This window comes from Agelaius phoeniceus, chromosome 1 (genome assembly GCF_051311805.1).
Source record: "Agelaius phoeniceus isolate bAgePho1 chromosome 1, bAgePho1.hap1, whole genome shotgun sequence".
Classification (NCBI taxonomy): domain Eukaryota; kingdom Metazoa; phylum Chordata; class Aves; order Passeriformes; family Icteridae; genus Agelaius; species Agelaius phoeniceus.
Window position 1 is genome coordinate 6,546,987 of NC_135265.1, and position 21,025 is coordinate 6,568,011.

A 21,025-nucleotide genomic window follows, 5' to 3' on the forward strand; every position below is an offset into this window, starting at 1 on the left:
CCTTACCTTCACTATATGTACATGTGCCAAGTAGTATAGCAAGGCAAAAGCACTGCAGTTCCTCAGATATCTTCCAAGGATTCATTTGAAAGAGATATTCCATCACATTTGCACATTATCCAGCTACAAAGACAGGACATTCGTGTGTGCAGGCATTCTGGCAGGAGCTATTTGCTTTGAGGCCAGATGTAATTCAAAGTTATTCTGAATATTACACTGCAGCAGCTTAGCCAAGCACAGTAACGCTGATTATTAGGCTTTTCCTGGTTTTCCAGATGGAGCTGATTTCATTTCATTCTCTCTCTTGTAATTAATAACTTGTCCCTTTTGTTCACTTTGAATCTTTGTTTCATCTTCAGCATTTTGTGGAACAGTTTCCAATTTCCTTAATCCATTGCTTGCCTCCTGTGTTCACTAGCAGAGCTCATTCAGCCATACAGTTTAACGACGTGCAGCTCAAACCTCTGCTGCACAATCTCACATCCACTTCACATCGAGCTGGCATTTTTGTCATTTATATTTTATACTCTATGAACTCACAAATCATACCATTTCATACTAGAGCAATGTCAATAATCTCTTTTTTATTTAGGGGAAAAAAGCCCCAACGAGCCACCAGCGAGCATATGGGATCTGTACGTTCTGTCCTTTGAACAAGTGCAGATTTAGCAAGGAGGGGGAGGGAAAAGGAAGAGAAGGAGAGCCACGTCCCCCCACTGCCAACGCAATGCATGTTCCTGCAGCATCACTGTTTGGATTAGGCCCATGGCCACCCTACTTAGGTTTCAAATAAGCAAAAAATAGATGGAATTCAATTCCCTGCTGCCAGTTTTTAGTGAGATTAGGCTTGTGCACACAGAGGAATTTTTTTAAATAGCCTTCACATGGAACCAGCTTTTTGCATTGAGGGTGTGCTCATAAATGGGATATCAGATGTCAATAAATGATGAGTGTTTACTCTGTAGGCATATTACAGACTTGTGTAAAATGTGCTATAGGTAGCTAAACACTCGCTGGTTACAAACAGGGTTCCACACAACAGCACAGATTAACCAGACTGTGTTTTTTGTGCTTTTAACTCACAGCACAAGGCATGGCTCAGCCCAGAACTGGGATCCTAAGTATACTCCCACAATTTAAGCAGCAAATATTAATCTACTAGAGCATATAAACAAATAATTAGTTTGAAGTGTGTAGAGAAGTGGGCCTGCACAGAGTGGCTGGATGCTGGAGTCAGCCTGTACAGCTGTGTGTACGTGCACAGTCCCACGCTTCCACTGAGGACGGGCAGGGATGTCAGGATGGGTCCCTCTAAAGCTGCTCTGCACGCAGGGGAGTTGAACCACTGACCACTGGGAGCCATGCAGCAGAGTATCTGTGATGTCACAGCTCTGACCCCAACACCAGTGGGACAGTCACCTCCCCTGGCTGTGTGCACTGAGTGTTGACAAACCCAGATGTGGGGGTGTCTGGGCTTATGCTGCTGTTCCCAGGGGAATGTGGGTGGATGGTTGTTCTCTGTTTTCTTTTCTTTTGTCCTCCAAATACTTGGAGCATCTGGGACTCCAGTTATTGTATATTTTAAAGCCTTTGTTTCTTTATCCTTCATGCTGCACTGTGACATTGAATGTGTTTCAGATGAATGAAAAGCCTCCTTTAAAGCTCATCACAATTTGATGCTTGTCTTTCTCTGGGACCACTTTGGGGTTTTTTTTAACAGATTAATGTCCAGGAGGTCACAACAGAGAGCACTGCATATGACTGAATATTAACTTTTAATAGAGTGCATTTTGCTCAGGAGCCAATTACAGCCTTCATGAGGCAAGAGCAATGCTAATCCTGGAAGGACTCCTAAAATCTTTCATAAGCTGCATCTAATTAAAAGAAAATGAAATACGCAAGAGTTGATGCACGAGTTGTACATTTGTGCATCCCACTCAATGAATGAATCATTTCCCTGCCTTCTCTGACACAGAAATACCTTGCAATCCATTAAAGATCTTAAATATTTTTACAGCTCTAATGGACCATGTCACCACAAGCCACCCAGGACATGGCCACTGAAGTCCAGAGTTGAGCTGGTGTAACTGTAAGTGCTGCTGTGATGATTTGCATGGAGGATACATCCAGGCCACAGGATGTCTACAAGAGGATATGATTGTCTGTATCACTGCTAAGGCAGACCAAACTGCCTTAACCCAAACTGCTGTTAAACTCACAAGGTAGAATTATTTTGCATTTCCATACCCCCTCATAACACATATCCAGCATATGTGCAGCTGGGGCAAATCTCAATCCAACAGTGTCACTTCATCATGGGACCAGCACATGTCCTCACACAGGCCCAGTTGTTACCAGTCACCCCAGTCCTGGTACTGGTGGAGAGCCACAGGGAGCCAAGATCCAGGTGGCTGAGTGTGAGTTGGTGGAATGGCAGGCAGATCCAGTGTCACACTGGGATGCAGCAGGGACCCACCAGCCCCTGGCACAGAGCACAGTCCTGCTCCTCCCCATCGCTCAGGGAAGGGCAGACTCCCATGGCAGACCTGCAAAGCAGAGCAGCCCCGAGGGCACACACACCTCATGCTCCAGTGTGCTGGGGAGCTGTCAGCCTCACTCATGGCCCTTCAGAGGGCTGGGGTTAGGTCAGCAGCCTTCCCACTGGATTAGCACAGAGCTTTGCAGCTCTGCCAGCACCATGCCTGCGCCTGTCAGGATCTATCAGACAGCCAAGGCTTAACAGCTAATAGAGTAACAGAGTGAAGAGAATGAAATTACCCCTTTCTGAAACAGCCAGAAACACCCCAGCTAATGCTGAACACAGTTTGTGATTTTATAGAAGGGAGGCTACTGCACTGTTGGGGGCTGCATGCCAGGGGAAGCGCCCACGGTGCTGTGGACAATCCATAGGTGAAGGGGCAGAGTGGTTCCCATCCCAATTGCCAGGCACAGAATGGGATTCAGGGGCACTGAAACAACTGGGATGGACCAGGAACACTGAAGGGACAGAAAGATGAGAAGAGGGTTGTGAAATAAATGGCAGTGCAGTGGCTGTTTTCCCCTGCTACTGATCCCTCAAAATGTCATTGTCATGAAGGGTTGGGAACAAAAAGAAGGTTGCTCAGGTTTTGTGCCTTCAGGCTTGGGGGTTTTTAATATGTATTTTTAATGTGTGCTGATCTAAAGTTAAAGTAACTCAGGATGAATGGTTGCTTTCACCTTTTTATCAAGACCAGCATGTCATGCTCAGACAGAACCCACAAATCACTCAGCTCCTGCTGTGATCCTCCCGTGTGTCCTCGCATGGCTCCCAGTGGCTCTGAGTCTGTGCTCCCCACCCATGTGTGCATCCATGTGGCCCCTCCAGGACCAGGAGTCAGCTGGGGCCATCACATGGTGGCCCTGGTCGGGGTAGAGGGAACATGTGTCAGACCACAACCACAACGGCAGGCGTGTTCCTAGAACTGTGTGTCACCACCAGTTCTGGCCCATCCTCCCATGTCCTCCTCATAAACCACCGCAGAATAAGAAAGCAAACCCACAGCTTGATGTAAATCAAGCTCAGAAAGATTACGAGCCTCTTCTCTCACGAACTTATGTTAGTTATATATTAAAAAAAACTACTTAGAGCCAACAGCTGGTGTTTAACAATTTATTCCTGGGGTCAGTGAGTGGGGAGGAGGGTGATGCTCAATCTCAGCAGGCCATGGCTGGCAGGGGGGAAGCTCAGCTAGAAGTAGTTGACAACTCTGCGGATGGACTGGACGCTGGCGCTGCGCGCCTGCCACTCGCTGAAGCTGCTGAACTCGCCGCGCTCCACCACGTACATGCGGCCCCGGTAGTTGGGCTCCTCGTACAGCACCCACCTGGGCACAAAGGGGGGGTCACCTGGGCCCCAGCACCCTGCTCCTGCCAAGTGGCCACTGCAAGGGGCTGCATTTAGGCACTGCTGTACTGCAAACCACAGGGCCGGATTCCCGGCCCCACCCCACGCATGGAAATGCTCCCGGTGGAGTTCACTGTGGGCCCTTCCCTCCACTCCCCCCAGCGTGGCCTGGCAAGCACCCAAAGCCAAACTGGACCTTGCCTTTGGAAGATGTTTTGGGTTACACCAGCAATAAAGCCTGGGCCCAAGGGCTCCCTGCTTCACATTCACATGAGCTTCACCATGTGCAACAGAAACAATTTAATGGCATTTGATAGAGCTAAGGAAGGACATGAGTCTTCTCAGCCCCTGCATAAACCCCAATTTTTAGGGACTGTAAGGAGAAACATGTAATGCTTGATGGACATTTTGCCTCTTTGAACTGATTCATTAGCTATGATGGGAACAATATTTAGTAATTTCTCTTTGTTAATAATTCCTAATGGCCTCTTTGATGCTTTCCAACAGAGAGCAGGGCTTGGCTTGGTTATCTTTATCTCTACATCCAGATTTAATGACAATTTTCCCTTGGAATGCAGTCAAATGGATACAACATTCAATAACCTTGGTGACTTTGGCATGCCTGACTTCTTCACGTGGCTTGGCTACATGCCTTCTTGTGTCATGCCTTTCTCCATTTGAAGGTCAAGTCAGGAGCAATTCTGATGGTCAAGAAGGACAATTTTGCTGCTTTTCTCCACTTCACATGCTCTTACTGTGGCCACAAGTGTCACCCCTGTCCTCTATGTGAGTCTCTCATGCTTCTTAACCAAATTTTGCCATTGCTCTGACAGTTTTACGGTCAGGTTACCACCCTGACATTACTGAGCTGTTCATCTCTGCCTCCTTCCTCTCTTCACCATATTTTTGAAGGTTTTATGAGGATCCCAGCTGCTTTTCCCGTTTATGTGCTCAACAATGACAGCAAAGCAGAAATGCAATCCTCCAAATAATTTGGTTTCTGTGGTCTGTCTTTGCAGGAATTCAGCTGGGACATTGGGGTTGGGACCTACTGAGTGTGGGATTTCCATGGAGAAACTTCTTCAAGAGCTGGAGGGGTCAAAGACTGCTGGGCCTTAAGGGTCAGACAACAGGTGGTGAACTCAGATCAGTCTAACCCAAAACAAAAAGCTGGAGGCTTGGGAAAAATTGTTTATAAAATCAGCCACCCACAGGCATTATTTAAAAAACAAAACAAGAAAAGTTTGGGGTGTTCATCCAAGGCACCTTACAGGTTCTTTGATGTATTTGTTTTGTGTTTCTGAGAGGACATGGGGTGGAACTGTGGTGGTCCCTTCTCCCATATGTACAGGACCAGCATGTGGATACAGCATGGAATACTGTGCCTTGGTTTTGTGAAAGAGCATCCTGCAGTATCCGAGCCCTGTGCTGACACGTGGTTCCTGCAAACAGCCTCATTCTCTGGCACCTGTTGCAGCCAGTTTATCTCCAAACTGGAATTACAAAGTCATCCTCAGCCTTTTGCTTTGATGCTCCCTTTGCAGCTTGTGGGGAAGGCTGCCCACTGCTCACCTGTGAGTGTAGTGTACCCCCACCACATATCCCAGTGTGCAGTGACAGAAAGCATTCCCAGCTTAATTAACAACCATTTATAAAATTTTCCTCCTTTTTCTTTTCGGCTCTTCTGCTCTAGGACATGTTTCAACAACAGGTGGACCCTGGGGAATAGAGCAGGGGGAAGAGCAGCCCCTCACTGTCTTGTCTTTCCCAAGATTTCTTTCCAAGAACATGGTTGATGTGTCTGCACCATTACATGGAGGGAATGGGACAGGCTTTGGTGTAGATAGAAGCAGTGAGTGACCTGGTGTGGTGATAAGAACCCCCACTGACTTGTCCCTCTGCTTAGGGGAAGGCTGAAAAAACCCAAAAACCAAAGGAATAAAAGGAATAGCAGAAAGATGGGAGTGAAGTGTGCTGGCAGTGCAAGGTGATGAGTGAAGGACTGTATGGCTTACTTAGCTGTTCCTTTATTGCCTGAAATTTACGTTCTCTGGGACCATCAGTGAGAGGGGGAAATCAAATCAGTCAGGAGCCCAGAAAAAAATAAAAAAAGAGATGATCTTGTCCTCAAGCCCAGCATGGGAGAGCTGATCCAGGCACATAGCACACAGCCCTCAAACATCTCAGAGCTGTGTTTCATTAGCACATCATCCCAGCGGACATGGGAATAAAATGCTCATGGAACCAACTCAAACTCTGTAAGCCAACACTGGCTGCTCAAACTGAAAAATAAGGAGAAGAATGCTGTAGCATCAGCCTGAACCAAGCAGGAGGCTTTCAGTGGAGCTCAAAGTCACTTATTCTCCATGTAAGATTTGAGCAGTGCCATGGGCAGGTATCACCTTTGCTGAGAAATATGTGATGTTCATTGGGCAGCAGCATTTGGGTATGTGTTCTGCTTTGTATTTCACAACCTGACTGCAGAACACTCATGAATACTTCAGCAGAATAAATGGTTGGTCTGATTCCTTCAAGTTATTCCACTGTAGTGTAGTAAAGCTCTTTTTGGGGAATTCTCTCCTGGGCTGCAAAACAAATTCAGCTTTTTAAAATTGCAGTTTCTAGGCTGTCCTCTGTGGAGTGGCTGAGGCACAAAGGAGGACAAGAACCCCACATCTTCATCTAAAATCAGATGATGATCCCATATGTGATACTGGAGCTGGCTCTGCCGTGGGACGGGCGAAGCCACTCACCACAAACCTGCAGCAGCTCCCGAGGAGGCGGTGACACCTCAAAACTGCTCCAAAATAGCAATTCATTGCCAGTGTGCCTTAAACAGCTCTGCCATCACCCTTCTGGCTGTGGGGGTAGCAATTGCCTGCCCCAGGAAGGCAGCAGGGAAGGTGCTGGACCCCTCAGGCTCACCATGCACCGTGCCAAAGGCTGATGTTTGTCTCCATTGCCATGTTTCCAGATGATCCATCATCGCTTCACGCGGGCACAGCCACCTCCACAAAGCGCAGGCAGCAACTTTTTATCAGCACATGACACCATCCATGGGTTTTGAAATGGAAACAAATATTTCTGTATCCAACACATGTCATGTTGTGGGAATTGAGAGTGAAAATCACAGAGGGAGACTGTGGCTGTAACTGCCTTTGTCTCCACTGACCCCATCTCCTCTGCTCCCCAGACATCCAAGGATGAGTCCTGGGACAGCTTTGCCAGGTTATGCCCAGCACCATCTGCACCTGCAGCGCCTCTGGAGGCACCTGGGTTTAGAAAATCCATCCAAAGGAGAAAATTGGTGCTTTAGGGTCCCTTTCTCCCCCTGCTCTCACCTCTCATCCTTCCCTCCATCCTCCTGCAGCCCAGGACAGCAGGTCCCTCTGCATTGTCCTGCCTTTAATTGCCTTTACAGACCTTTCCAAGCATGTCCAGCACTGATCTTCCCAGGATCTGAATGTAATGCTACAAACCTCAGTGAGTTTCCTCACCACGCTCCTCTCCATGTTTTATTTTTTCCTATTTTTTCTCACTACTCATAAACCTTGAGAAGTCCTGTAATGTTAACACAAACAATCCAGACTCTCATGTGAGGGAGAGCAAGCCTTGTGCCTTTTATATATTTTGTAGATGAGGGGAAAAATCAATCTTAAAAATTCAAGTGCTTGAAAGTTTCTGGGCAGCTTTCCAATTTCTCAAACTCCAAACTCCAGGCTCTGCTGCAGGGACCCAAGCAGTAAATTGGCCCTAAAGCTCTTGCCAGAGTACTCACAGGCTCCCTCTTGGCTTTGTGCTGTTGGTACTCAAATGCTCAGCACTAACAGGGTCCCTTGGTGGGCTCCAGCCATTTCTTCCCATCAGGAGTGGGTAGCTCTGCTCCTTAATGAACTGCCATTGCCTAATCATAAGCCTGGATTTTTGGAGGCAGAGAGGCCTTGGCTGGATCAGAAAGGCTCCTGCAGGACACTTGCTGCTGTCAGGATATCTTGATGGCAACAACCTTTCCCTATTCTTAGGAAAAAAAATGGACACAAAGGGTCCAGCATCTCACACCAGGTGTCTGTGAGCTGCACAACATCCAGGACAGGTGAAGAACAAGGAATCTGTGCTCCTTCCTCTGCCCCAGGGCCTCCCTCCAGCCACCCTCTGCCTGGCTCTGGGAAGGTGTTATGGCATTCCCCAGCTCCCAGCAGGCTTGCAGTGAAAACACAATTGTCAGACAGAGGAAAGGGGAGACAGACAGAGAACAGCCTGTCTGACAAGAAGAGAAAAAAAAAAAAAACAAACAAAAAGGACCAACACCATTGAGAAAATACAAACTGCCACCAAACATCAAGGAAAACGCAAAACTGACATCCTGCCCAGGCCTTCAGGAACATCTGCAGGGGCAGGAGGATGGGGCTGAGCCTCAGTCTGGGCATCACCACCACTGTCAGCCCTGTCTTTCAGAGGCAGGATTTCATGTAAAGGGGAGATGCTGCTGCCTCGATTTTGCCATCATAGGAAAAGGTGTGGTGAGGCCACTTGCAAAGCAAAAGCCCTGACTTGCATCACCTGGAGCTGCTCATCCAATCTCCCTGAGAGCTTCAGCACGGATTGAAAGAGGTGTGGAAGGTGGGAGGGAGGGAGGGAGGGAGGAAGGAGATGGTTTTAGGCTTGTTTCATACACCTTACAAAGGTGTCTCAGAGTTCTTGTAACTCGTGCTTAGCTGTGCAGAAGTCACAGCCCTTAGAAGCAGCTCGCAGTGGGCAGGCACCAACATTCGCCTTTAACCAAAGGCTTAACAAACATTTTTAGGCTTTCTCCCAGCACTGAGAGGGTTTTCCATGAGGGAGGGGTGTCTGCAGCCCCGTCCCCTGCAGTGCCCAGGGCAGGGAGCATGGCAGTGGCTGATGTGGAGTTACTTACGCGCCGTCGCCGTACACTTTGAGGGCATTGATGCAGGTCTTGTCCCAGCCTTGTCCCTGCAGGAAGGAGCAATCTTCTGTCAGCTCCAGGCTGGGACCCCTAAAGTGGCTCCCCTCGAATATTTCGATCCTGTAATGCTCGCCATGCTGGGGACAAAGGGATTGGAGTCAACAGCAACACCCAAACAGCACAACAAATTATTCCTCTGGCTTTTATCACACAGAGAGGGAGACAGAAGGGTGCTTTGGAAGGGGAATGTGAAGAGCAATCCAAGAGCACTGGTGCCAGCATGAACAGAGCTCGCACAAACTTGTGCTGCCTCCCAGCACACCAACCATGAAAGCAGCCAAAAATCCCTCAAACCTGTGCCTGGCTGCACCTTCCTGCACCGCTGTGCACATGCTAACACATCCTGGGGTGCCAGTGCTCAGGCACACACAGCCCCTCATCCATCTGCAGATCCCCCCCACCAGCCCACAACCCCTCCATCCCAAATGCAGCATCAGCTGCAGCCCCGACTCTCTACACACCTAAACAGGAAAAAAGAAACATATCCCAAGTGTACAAAGATGTACACTTTGTACTTTGGATTATTCCCCTAAACTAATTTGTATTGCCTCCAGTTTCGTGCATAGCTGCTGTTCCTCGTGAGAGGCGTTGTGCCTTTCTCTTAGGAAAATAAAAACAGGGAGAAAAGGAAACTTTCCCAGCATCATCGCTGCTGCGTGAGCCCTTGATGGTCACATGTCACAAATGACTCTGGGGACATCTCTGCAGCCTGTGGCAGAGCTATGTGGGACAGAGCAGGCTCAAAGGATATTTTTAAGCCAAATTCAAAGAATACCTAAAGGCATTTTTCAAATAAAGAACGTCAGCACACAAGAAGCTGGGCTGCCATGCCAAAGCCCACAGCAGCCAGGCGGACACCGGGCCTGAGCAAACATTCCTCAGGGAATCCACGCTGCACAAACCCCTCCAGGCCCTCACTGGCATCTCACAGGAACATCTTGGGCCAGGAAAGGAGGAGCACATCCTTGTGCTGGCCAAGGTCCAGGGCCTGGGTCAGAGCATCCCTCCACAAATGGATCATGGAGGTGCTTTGGGAATGATGTTACAGACCTGAAACAGATCTGCTGCTGTGCCAAAAGCAGTTTCAGGACCAGTGAGAAATCCCAGCAGCTCCAGCTGGGCTCACCATTGCCCCAGAGGCCCTCAGTGGTAGGAGAATCAATGGAAAGACCTAAGCCATACTAATTTCTCTTTGCTACTTTTTAATCTTCCCATTTAAGCCTTCCTTTGGACAGTGCTTTTAAAAGCTTGATAAGGGGAAGGGAAAATAATGGGTTTAGTGCAGGATTACCAGGGTCAGAGGGTGGTTTGCAACAGTAGAGAATTCAAGTAAAATTTGCTAGGAGCAGCCCTATGGTCTGGTTAGGAAGCCCTTGGGCTGCCCTCTCCCCCTTTGGGTGCGTGGGGAGATGGAGCAGCTGCAGCTCAAACTTGCCTTGGGCAATGAATCTCCTTCTGAATTCCCCCGGGAGTATCTCACAGCAGCTTACATGAAAAGGAAAAGCACATGGTACCAGCAGGACTTTGCCATCTCATCTGGAAAACCACAGGAATAGCTCATCCTCTTAAAGGCACTGTGTTTCACTGTGAGAGGAAGAGGATGCATCTTCCTCCTGTCTGGGGACACGGAAACTGTCTCGGCTTTGTGGGAGATAAACAAAACTCTACAACTTTTGTGAAAGTTGTAAAGCTGGTGTGTTTATTACAGCACTGGGCACGTGGGAATCGTTCCCCTAAAAGTTCTGGGAACTTCAGGTCTCTTTTTATCCCCCTCTCAAATACATATGCATACAATTTCACAGTAGGTTCATACATATTCATTTTTACGAATTTCGTGTGACATTTGCCACTAGTTCTTCTTTATCAGAAAGAATTCTTAGGTCAGGTTGACCTGCTCTCACAGCATTCTCTGTCTCTCTCTATCATTCTCTGTCTCCCCTCCCCTTATTTCTGTCTTTCACTCAAGCAGTTTCTCTGAGCCTAGGCTTTTTGCAGCCAGACTACACAGCAAGCTACATACTTAACTCAAAGATGTACATTCTACTTAAATCAAAATGGATTTCTACTTTGGAACATCTCTACTTTGCCTCACTGCACAGACTGCTCTGAACAGGGACAAACCCACCCAGAAAACTCCTTCCCGCTCAATGGGACACCCTATTCCTAAAGAACACACATTTTTATGGCAATTATTCACATAATTGGCTCCAGTGACCAGGATAAACTAAACCCAAAGGTGCTCCAGCTGGGAGAGCCAACCCCAGCAGCATCCACTCACCATCCCGATGGGCCGGCAGGAGCCCAGGTGGTCGCTGCGCCCGTTCCAGCGGTAGTAGTCAGGGTACTCTCCATGCTCTAGGATGTACTGCTGCCCTCGGAAGTCAGGGTGGTCAAAGCAGACCCAAGCTCCACTCTGGACACAGATGGAGTTGACCCTGTTGAGGAAGCCTTGGTCCTGGAAGCTGTTGCAGCTGCCACAGACGTCCAGCTTCCTGCCTGTGAAGCATTTGCCTTCGTAGAAAGTGATCTGGGGGAGGGAGGAGAAAGGGCCCACGCTGAGGAGCAGGGACACGGCCGGATTCCCTTCCCAAGCAGATGGGAATCTCTTGCAGATGCATCATTTCAGGGTGGTTTGGGTTATTTCAGCTGCTTTCCAGCAAAAGCATCACTGGCATTTTTTCCTAAGCAGCGTATTTGTTTTTCTGGGAACGCACTGCGTCCCGCATTTATGACACTTCTCGCCGCCTCGTGCTCACTCACACATATTTCCAGCAGGAATGTTTAAACAGGAAATTCAGCTCCCGAAACGCAGCTCCTTCTGCCACACCCTCCCCATCCCTGCTACCAGATTTGCTCCCGGGATCACCACTCACACCGCTGCTGGCTCTATTACCCTCATCATCTCTTTCCACCCGGAGGATGCTCCGGCTCTCCGGCCCCAGGCTGAAAGGGAAGGGTCGGGTCGTTACTTACTTTTCCTGAGTATTGGGACATTTTCTGCTGGCTGCTGTCCAAGACCAAGAGCAGGAGCCAGAGCAGAGCTGCGAAGGATGGACCATTGGACAGGGCACTATATAGGGGCGGCCGGGGGGGGGCCGGGCCGGGGCTGGTGTGGCGAGGGCTTTGTAACAAAGCCGCGGGAACCGGGGCTTTGCTTTTCCTGCTTCGTAGGCAGAACCGCCGGTAACGGGGCTGCTGAGTCCGGGCTTTTGATTTTGGGCAGATGATCTGACAAAAGATTTGCTTGGCAGGGCTTTGGTCGATTAGCAGTGCACATTTACTGCTCCTTTTTGGAGGACTTCTTTTTTTTTTAACTTTTTTGGCTGTTTTTTTTTTACTTTTTCTTCATCTTTATTTCTATTTCTTGTTTACTTCCCCCCTCTGTTTTCCCCTATTTTTTCTTTTTTTTTTTCCCCATCCTTTTTCCTCAGCAGCATCTCTAAGCATGGCACATCATTTCTCTATGTCAGAGAAATGGTTTGCTTTTTCCCAGCTTCTTCCCACCTACTGCAGTGTGGCAGCCAAGAGAGGGTGTCCTTGAAGACTCCCCACCAACAAACATTGCACTCCTTCTGTCAAACCAATGGTTTCTCATTCAACCTTTGAACCTCTCTAAATGGCACCTCCCAAATGCAAGGACCTGATCCCCTCCAAAGCACAGAGGTTGGGCTCCCAAACCCACTGATGTTACTCCAAGCATCGTTCTCAGGAATGTTTTCATCTTCCAGCACTGAAGCCCTGACTCACAGCTGTAAGTCAGGAGTAGAGGAACTTTTGGACCATAAAGTTACCATATTAAAGTAACTTACATTGCAGATATATGGGACCATAAAGTCCTTGTCTGTGTTATAAGAATATCCAGAGATTTTAACTCTCATATTCCCAGGACAAACAGCAAAGGAAGCTCTCAGCCCATAAATCCCATCAGTTCATTCTAATGAGCCAGGCTAGGAAGAGGCAAAGGCAGATGTATGGGGGTGGCCCATGGAGCAGCATGCAGAGACATACCAAGGGGCCACATTAAAAGGAGATTTGTGCTTTTATGCTTTTTAATAGCTCTGGAAGAGACTTCACACACAGCTCCTGCTCATTGAATCCTCCTCCTCACACACTGGCCCTCCATCACCTCCCCTTGCTGCTGCCTCTCTCCCTGAACCATCAGGCACATGTTTCAAATCCAAACCCTAAAACCTCCTTTCTTGGCAGGCTGCTCCCATCCTCAGGTGTGCCAGCAGCCTGGCTCAGCAGCCCCACTCTGCTGCCTTGGCTCACTGCTTCATCTCGAGATTAAAGACTGCTGCAGGAGAAAGGATGTCATTATTAGGGCTCAAACGTGTGCCACCCTCTCAATTAAGATGTAAAAGTTAATAAGCACATGTGCAGACACACATAGGCTGAGCCAGAGGAGGCCACTGACTGGGATGCACTGGAGGAGGAAGGAGAGAGGTGGCACTTTGTGCTGGGAGAGGAAACACATCCTCCAGCTGATGCAGGCAAACCTGCCCTGGCAGCACGGGAACACGGCTCACACGTGTGTGTTGTGCTGTGAGGCAGGAAGCAATGAAAAATAAAAATATAAAAAATGAAAAATAAAAAAATATCCCTGCCCAAAACCTCTTTGAAACTCTGGTGCTAATTTTAAGGTGTTCAATTAATCACCAGATGGTGTAGGGAAAAGGAACAGCAGAAAGTCCCATTTGGAAGAGCTGCAGCCAAGATGGGGGGCATTAGTGCTGTTCCCAAAAACCCAAAACCATCCAGTCCCTGTGGCAGTCAGTGGCCTGGGAGGGAAGGAGAAGTGTCCCTCTTCTGAGTCGTGGCTGGGAGCACGAGGACAATGGGGTGGCACCACTGCTGGCTTTGGGACCCAACTCTCCACCCATTGGGGTCGTAGCTCAGGCACTCTTTGCATTGGCCACGAGCTGTGGGGTGCCTGGAGGAGAAAAACCACAGCAAACTGCCCCAAAGCACCCAGGAAAGCAAACTCCGCCTCAGGAGATTTTTATGGAACCACAAAAGCCTGGTTTCCTCTGGCTCTGTCTCATGAGGGGATTTTCCTGTTTCTCTTAAGGTGTGACATTTAATTCCATGTGCAAGAGCTTGATGAATCTGAGACTTGTGGCCAGCTGTCAGATTTCTTAGAGATTGTCCAACAGGTTCAGAAGTTATTTCAGGAGAGATGGAAAGAGGTTGCTGTTGACATCTTATTGCAGAAGTTCCACACCTTCTGGGTGATTTCTCCTGGGCAGCTCCTCACAGCACTGACTCCTCCTTCTTCTTCACAATACAGACAAAAACTCCAACTCTCTTCTCAGCCAGCTAACCCACTCTTTTTAGCACTCTTCTTCTTACTGGACACAGCTGTGGCCTATTAAGGGCAGGCCTGTTCCTAATCCTTGGTGATTAGTGCAGCTGCAACTCCTCAGCTGTGAGACTGCCTTCTGCACTATTCTCTTACATTCTATCCCTCCACAGGTTGTGGCAACTTTATCCTCATTTCTTTGACAAACCATGTTAAAGATGTGAAATAAGAAAGGACCCATCTCTAGAAAAAAGCAAAATGATGGGCAAAAAAAGAATATGGAAGAATTGCAAATGATAATTCCTGGACAAAGCCCCTTAACTCCTTGCCAAAGATGGAAAGGCTGCCAATGGAAGAAAGAAAAGAGCAGCCTGAGGAGCCTGTGGCCACTAAGAGCATTTCAGGCAAGGGATGCTGGGGCTGACCCCACCTGCTGCTCGTGCCCAGGTCCATCTGACCATGAGCCCCACAGCAAAAGGGTTGTGGGCAGCTTTCCTCCACTGGGGCTGCTTAAAGGATGAAACATTGGAAATGAACTTGTAAGTTTGAGTTTTTGGCTTCAACAGCCAGAAACCAAAAATCTGAGATTCTTTTGTGGGTTTGGTTTAGAGGAAAGAATTGGGTTTGATGTCCACAAGGGCAGCTCCAGGCTGTGCTATCTCTGCTGGCCTTTGCTGCCACAAGGCTGAGGAGTGAAGTGGTGAGAGACAATTTGCTCTCCAATTTGTCCAGGCCAGAGTCAGGGGAGCTGAGCAGGGTGTGACTCATGGACGTGAATCTTTGGGAGTGACCTCACTTACGTGAATGGAACATTCCCTGTCAGAGGAGGAGCATTCTCCTCACAGGTACCTCCTACAGCTGGCACAGCCCCACACAAATCACCAGCAATGGAGCAGCAGCCAAGGAGTTGCTCCACATCCACTGAAAGGGCCCCACTTCAGCTTCTGGAGGAGCCTGTAATATTTGCAAAGCAGTGTTAAGACCTGGCATGGAAAATCCCTAGCTCGGGGCTTTCAAAACACCACCTTGCTCTGAAAAGCTCATAGATTTTTCACATACCTCAGTATGAGATACTTTGAGCTCATTAAATATGAAACAACCACGAGTTTTGCTCCTTCTCACTGAAAAATTTTTGGCTTGCTGCTGGGAGTGATGAGCACATCCTGTGGGACTCCTCAGAGCAGCAACAGACCTCAAAGTGGAGTTTCTGTGTGAAAGACACATTGCTTGTCAAAGACCTGGCCCACCTCAGCCCAGCTGCCAGAAGTGCCAATTTCTGCTGGTGATGAACCCACCCCCTGTACCTGAGAGCAGCACGTGCTGCCTCCCAGAGCTGCCAGGGGGCTTGGGCACACTGACTGCAGAACATCCCTGCAAAACATCCAACCCACACCCTCACTGGCAGAACACATCACTGCTGCTGCAAATGGGAATCAGCTGCCAGGCAATGGTTTGGGGTTCAATGTGTTGCCTTCAGCATGGATGCACTACAACATAAAAATCTCTGGGATATGTCTACCAAGGGTGGCCATCTCACACCCTGACCCACCACCCATCCCATGCCAGCAACACCTCGTGTCACCCATGTGAGGTAAGGACTCCAGAAAACCTCCTCGCACTCAGCAAATCCTGCCACAAAATGATGGATCTGGCCAGGTTCCTACTAGGAAAAACAGCTCCTCACCTTGGAGAGGAGACCTGCTGGTCAGGTTTGGCCAATTACAGTCTTGTTTTCAGTAATATTCTGTCCAGGGATCATCACACACCTCAGCATCTGACTGAGATGGGCCCTGGGCTTCACTTTGGAAAGCATCAGAAAGCCTGGGGGGTGAAATCCTTTCAGTTTTCACTGTATTTCAAAAAAGCAAAAGTTCCAGTAGGGAAACAGGATATCCAAGGAAAAGTTGGATGCTAAGGACACCCATCACCCACACCAGTTTAGCCACATTTCTGCATACTCACAATAGCTGAAGGGATCTGTAAAAAGGTTTTCACTCCCCCTCCCCAGTTGTCAAAGGGGAGCAATATTGACCTTTTAGATGAAGTTGTGAAGATGACCCAGTATTAGCAAAATGCTCTGAAGATGAGCAGTCCTGATTACATAAGGGCTAATCAGAAGCTGTTGATTTCTCCTTCTGGAGATGCTCAGCAGTGTTAATTAGCAGGGTAAGCCCAGCAAGCCTGGGCACATCATCACCACCTGCACCACACTCACACAGCACCTGGGACATCTGCACCTCATCCAGATTCACCAGCACAGCTGCTGCAGACACACAGGAACAATGGAAACAGTTTTCCAGCTTTTTTCTTCTCCAGCATGGACTCACCAACCCTCTACAGAAGCTGGGAAGAAGCATTACAAAGAAGGCCCCACAGACCCATAGGTGACTCCCCAAACTCCCTGTCATGGAGTTAGCAGGCAGGGACAAACTTTGTTAGGCATGGAAACAAAACAAAAAGAAGGCTCCATTTAGCACCTGCAGTGCATCCTCCCCCTGCCTTGCTCACCTGCCCCACTTCCTTGCTCATCCTCAGCATTTCCAGGCTGGGAGATGGGCAGATCCAGCCCTGGCTCTCAGGATTATTCACACAGCAAAGCCAGGAGCTGGACAGGGGCACAAGGAAGGCAGGAGTCACTTCCAAACCAGGGCATTATAGATCCACACAAATCAGTGATAACTTAACATGACTTAGTCAATCTTCACATGACCACAGAATGGCTGGGGTCAGCAGGGACCCCTGGAGGACACCTGGCCCAAGCCCTGTTCAAGCAGGGTCACCCAGAGCTGGTTGCTTGGGACTGTGTCCAAGTGGCTTCTGAGTATTTCAAGGTGGGAAACTGGTGGACTGTGCTCAACCTCACAGTGAAAAAATTTTGCTCATTTCCCTCAACAGGAAAAGGATCTTTGCACTTTGACCTTTGCAAATGATCATCCCTTAATAAAGTTATTAAGTCTACATAATTCTTTTCGTAGCCTGGATCAGAGAACTTTAACAAGGATGTATAAATTCATCAACTCCAGGAAAGCAGCAGTTTGCTACAAAGCAGTATTTTGTTTCTGTACATAACAGGACTTCCACAATTGCCCATCCTCACCTTCAGGGCTCTCAGGGTGAAGAACCCAACCTGTGCCAGCTCAGTGCAAGGAAGCACGAGGCTGCCCCAGCCTCTGTTAGACTCCAGCTGCTGAAGGTGCCATCCTGAGAAATCAAGTGAAATCTGTATAGCCAAGGATGAATTCACTGATCACACTTGACTACACATTTCAGCAGAACTGCAAGACTATTGTACATGGCTGGTCTTTAGATCTTATTAGCAGAGAAAGGCTCGGACGAGTGGAATAATTTCCATTTTTACTGGATGAAGCAGAAAGAGGAAGAAGGGAATAACATATGTGGATGAGTTCAATTTTCAGCTATTATGGAAAATGCAAGAGCAGTACACATCTCTCAGTGCTGAGTGCATCAATCGTTTGGGCTGGAAGGGACCCAAAAGCCCATCCAGTTCCAACCCCCCTGCCACAGGCAGGTTCACCTTCTGCTACACCAGGTTGCTCAGAGCCCCATCCAACCTGGCTTTGTGGAGCATCCATAAACTCTGGGCAGCCTGTTCCAGTCTATCACTGCCCTGAGGAATTACTTCCTATTAATTATTCTAAACCTACTCTCTTGCAGTTTGGAGCCATTGCCCCTTGTCCTATCAATACGCAGCCTTGTCAAATGTCCCTTTCAAGTCTCAGAAACTCCCACCACAAATCAACCAGAGAATCTGCACTTGTCTTTAAGCCCTTCTGGAAAGCCTCATCACTGGAAGGCAGGACCTCAGTTGTCCCAGACTGTTAAACTGCACATGCCCTTATGAATGTCCTTCAAGCAGCTGGCACGCCTCAGGAAGCAATGCAGCAGCTGTTATGGGGGTTACACTGATGCCAGTACACCTGCAGCCAGTTTGACAAAGAAAATGGAGCAGATGTGGTCACTGAGGTTTGTGCTACTCCAGAATTCTCACCCTGTGACGCAGAACACGTCATGCAACATCACAGCCTTGGGTCATGCAAGAGCTTATCAATCCTGGGGATGGGCACTGAAGGATCACACTGACTGACACATCCTGGGCTGTGCTCCTCAGGCCATGCTCTGCATCCTCAGATCAATCCTGGGGATGGGCACTGAAGGATCACACTGACTGACACATCCTGGGCTGTGCTCCTCAGGCCATGCTCTGCATCCTCAGATCAGTCCTGGGGATGGGGCACTGAAGGATCCCAGACTGACACATCCTGTGCTGCATTCTCAGATCAGTCCTCAGACACATCCTGTGCTGCATCCTCAGATCAGTCCTAGGGATGGGGCACTGAAGGATCACACTGACTGACACATCCTGTGCTGTGCTCCTCAGGCCATGCTCTGCATCCTCAGATCAGTCCTGGGGATGGGCACTGAAGGATCCCAGACTGACACATCCTGTGTCAGAGCATGGCCTGAGTTGTGCTCCTCAGGCCATGCTCTGCATCCTCAGATCAGTCCTGGGGATGGGGCACTGAAGGATCACACAGACTGACACACCCTGTGCTGTGCTCCTCAGGCCATGCTCTGCATCCTCAGATCAATCCTGGGGATGGGGCACTGAAGGATCACACAGACTGACACACCCTGTGCTGTGCTCCTCAGGCCATGCTCTGCATCCTCAGATCAGTCCTGGGGATGGGGCACTGAAGGATCACACAGACTGACACATCCTGTGCTGTGCTCCTCAGGCCATGCTCTGCACCCTCAGCCATTCCACTGCCAGCCAAGCAGCCCTCACTGCAATGCAATGCTGCAGGTTCTTGGGCAGGGAACAGCCCCAGCTCAGTCTGGGTCCAAAATCAAAGCATGGACTCGTTTCCCTGAACAAGCTCTCTGCTGAACTCCAGCAATCCATCATGCAGAACAATCATCCAGCTACTCAACCTGTGCTTAGCACAAGGTGTGTGAATTCATGGAAAATGAGTTTTCAGAAACATTGGGAAATATCCTAAATGGAGCAAAAGGGCTTTTTTTTTTTAACTAGTTGCTCTCATGATGACCAAAGAAAATACCAAGCTTACCAACGTACACTGTTGAGAGGTTTAGACCATTTTTTATATCATATGAGGGAACAACTGCACAAAGAAAATAAAGGAACAAAATGCTTCATTTGCATCTTTTAGCACAGACTGGAAGGAAAAATGTAATTCTGGTTGCAAATACACTCCAACTTTCCCTTCTTACCTACTCCTGTCAGAAATTTAAGTTTTCAAATGAACACAAAAATGCAGGCAAAACACTTGATTTAATTAGCTGTTCCCCAAATCAGCCTTGTTTGTTTTTACTGTTTTGGGTTTTGCTCTGCTTTTCAATACAAAGTAGGTCAACTCAAATTTTTTAAATATATGGTTGTAAGGAGTTTATTTCCAAGATTAAAGCTTGCTGAGCCTCCAGTCCAAAAGCCAAGGAAAAGCCTGGAGCTGGTCAGGAAAGCTGAGCAGGAACCCTGAACTCTGCACAGCCAGACAGCAGGAGGCCGCTCACCTCTACCAGGAGCACAGGAATTCACAACAAACAGCCCACACAGATTTGTTCAGGACGTGCAATTTATTTTAAATGACATTTTTGTTCTCTTAACAAGTCTAAGCTTGTGACCTGGATAAATCCACTCCATCCTGACAGCACTCCCAGCCACAAGCCTGCGTGAACAGTCCGGAGCGCAGGAACTCGGGGCGGCTCTGCGCAGCCTTCGCTCAACGGTTACAGAGGAAAAACACAGAGCAGGTTCTGACTGAAACCCAGGATTTCCCTTCCAAATAAAGCTGGCACTTGTCTCTCCTCCCCGTGACCGGGCACAAAGCAAAGCAGAGCTGCTTGGCCAGCCTGGAGTTCCAGTAGCAAAAACGTTTGGGATCACTCGCAAACAACTTCCCGAGCAATAGTCAAACAATCCATTGGCTCCAAGGATCTCAGGCCTTCTCTTAAGGTCAGCAGGTGAACATTTTTCACAAAAAAAAAAACCAAAAAAAAAAAAAGTTGATATGGAGTAATCAACGAAAAATTATAAACAGAACATTTAAGGTTTGCAGCTATTTTATTTACAAGTATACATTTAACACAAAGAAACACTGATATCCAAGCCTAGTTAATAGTAGTGTAACAATATGCATCATTTTGATGATTATTCTAACCAACAAACTACACTGAAAAATTAATGCCAGTAAAATTCTTGGTCATAATATTAAGAAATACAATATATAAATTGAAAATATGATTGCTTAAAATTTGAAAATGGAAGTGAAGCCATTTGCACAGGAGTCAGAGTTTAACATAATCTGAAGGGAAAGGCTCCAAACCAACTGTTTATCTTTCAGGTTAACAGAAGAAAAAAAAAAAAATTGGAAAAAAAAAAAGGAAAAAAAAAAAGAAGCATAGTTTATCCTTAAAGATAATGGGCAGTTTTGCTTCTTCAGGTAGAATGTATTCCCAGTGTTTTCAGGTTCTGCAGTGGAATTACATTACTGAGCATGAAGACTTCCCTTGTGAAGCTGCCCCATCGATTTTTTCTGCCTCCAAAATTATCCTCTTAAAAACATCAACGGCAGTCTGCAAAGAGAGAACACAAGTTTAGGAGGGAAGGTGGGGCTGCCCACTTACTGAAAGAATAACTAAAAAAACATTAGCAGTTTTACCAACTACATCAGCAGATAAACACACATCCAATGAATATTCCAAAAGGGAGAAGGGCAAACAGAGTAATTTTAGTTTCAAAGGGAAGTGCAAACCCCCATCCCCAGCAATCCTCAGCAGGGAGGGGAGGCACAAACTGAGCCAGATTCACAAC

The 21,025-nt window shown here is 47.9% G+C and overlaps 2 protein-coding genes across 3 annotated transcripts in view; both read right to left on the reverse strand.

The window, feature by feature from the left end:
* Positions 1-3,638: 3,638 nt before the first annotated feature.
* Positions 3,639-11,596, reverse strand: CRYGN (crystallin gamma N). The gene is made up of 4 exons (XM_077190511.1): positions 11,585-11,596; positions 11,149-11,475; positions 8,802-8,947; positions 3,639-3,866 (listed from the first exon to the last, which is right to left on the reverse strand). Exons 1-4 carry the CDS (start codon positions 11,594-11,596, stop codon positions 3,731-3,733), a joined length of 621 nt encoding a protein of 206 aa, XP_077046626.1. The 3' UTR covers positions 3,639-3,730.
* Positions 11,597-19,769: 8,173 nt separating this feature from the next.
* Positions 19,770-21,025, reverse strand: part of RHEB (Ras homolog, mTORC1 binding) — a 39,675-nt gene continuing 38,419 nt past the window's right edge. For both annotated transcript variants that reach the window (XM_054654355.2, XM_077188939.1), the window contains exon 8: positions 19,770-20,787. In XM_054654355.2, the coding sequence (XP_054510330.1) occupies positions 20,695-20,787 (93 nt within the window). In that variant the 3' untranslated portion in view covers positions 19,770-20,694. The remainder of the gene's footprint in view (positions 20,788-21,025) is intronic.

Excerpts from the sequence above, each read along its gene's own strand:
- CRYGN (XM_077190511.1), bottom strand. Across the intron at positions 8,948-11,148 it reads CCTGCCGGCCCATCGGGATG|CATGGCGAGCATTACAGGAT; the intron begins GTGAGTGGATGC and ends CTTTGTCCCCAG. Across the intron at positions 3,867-8,801 it reads AAAGTGTACGGCGACGGCGC|GTGGGTGCTGTACGAGGAGC; the intron begins GTAAGTAACTCC and ends CTTTGTGCCCAG.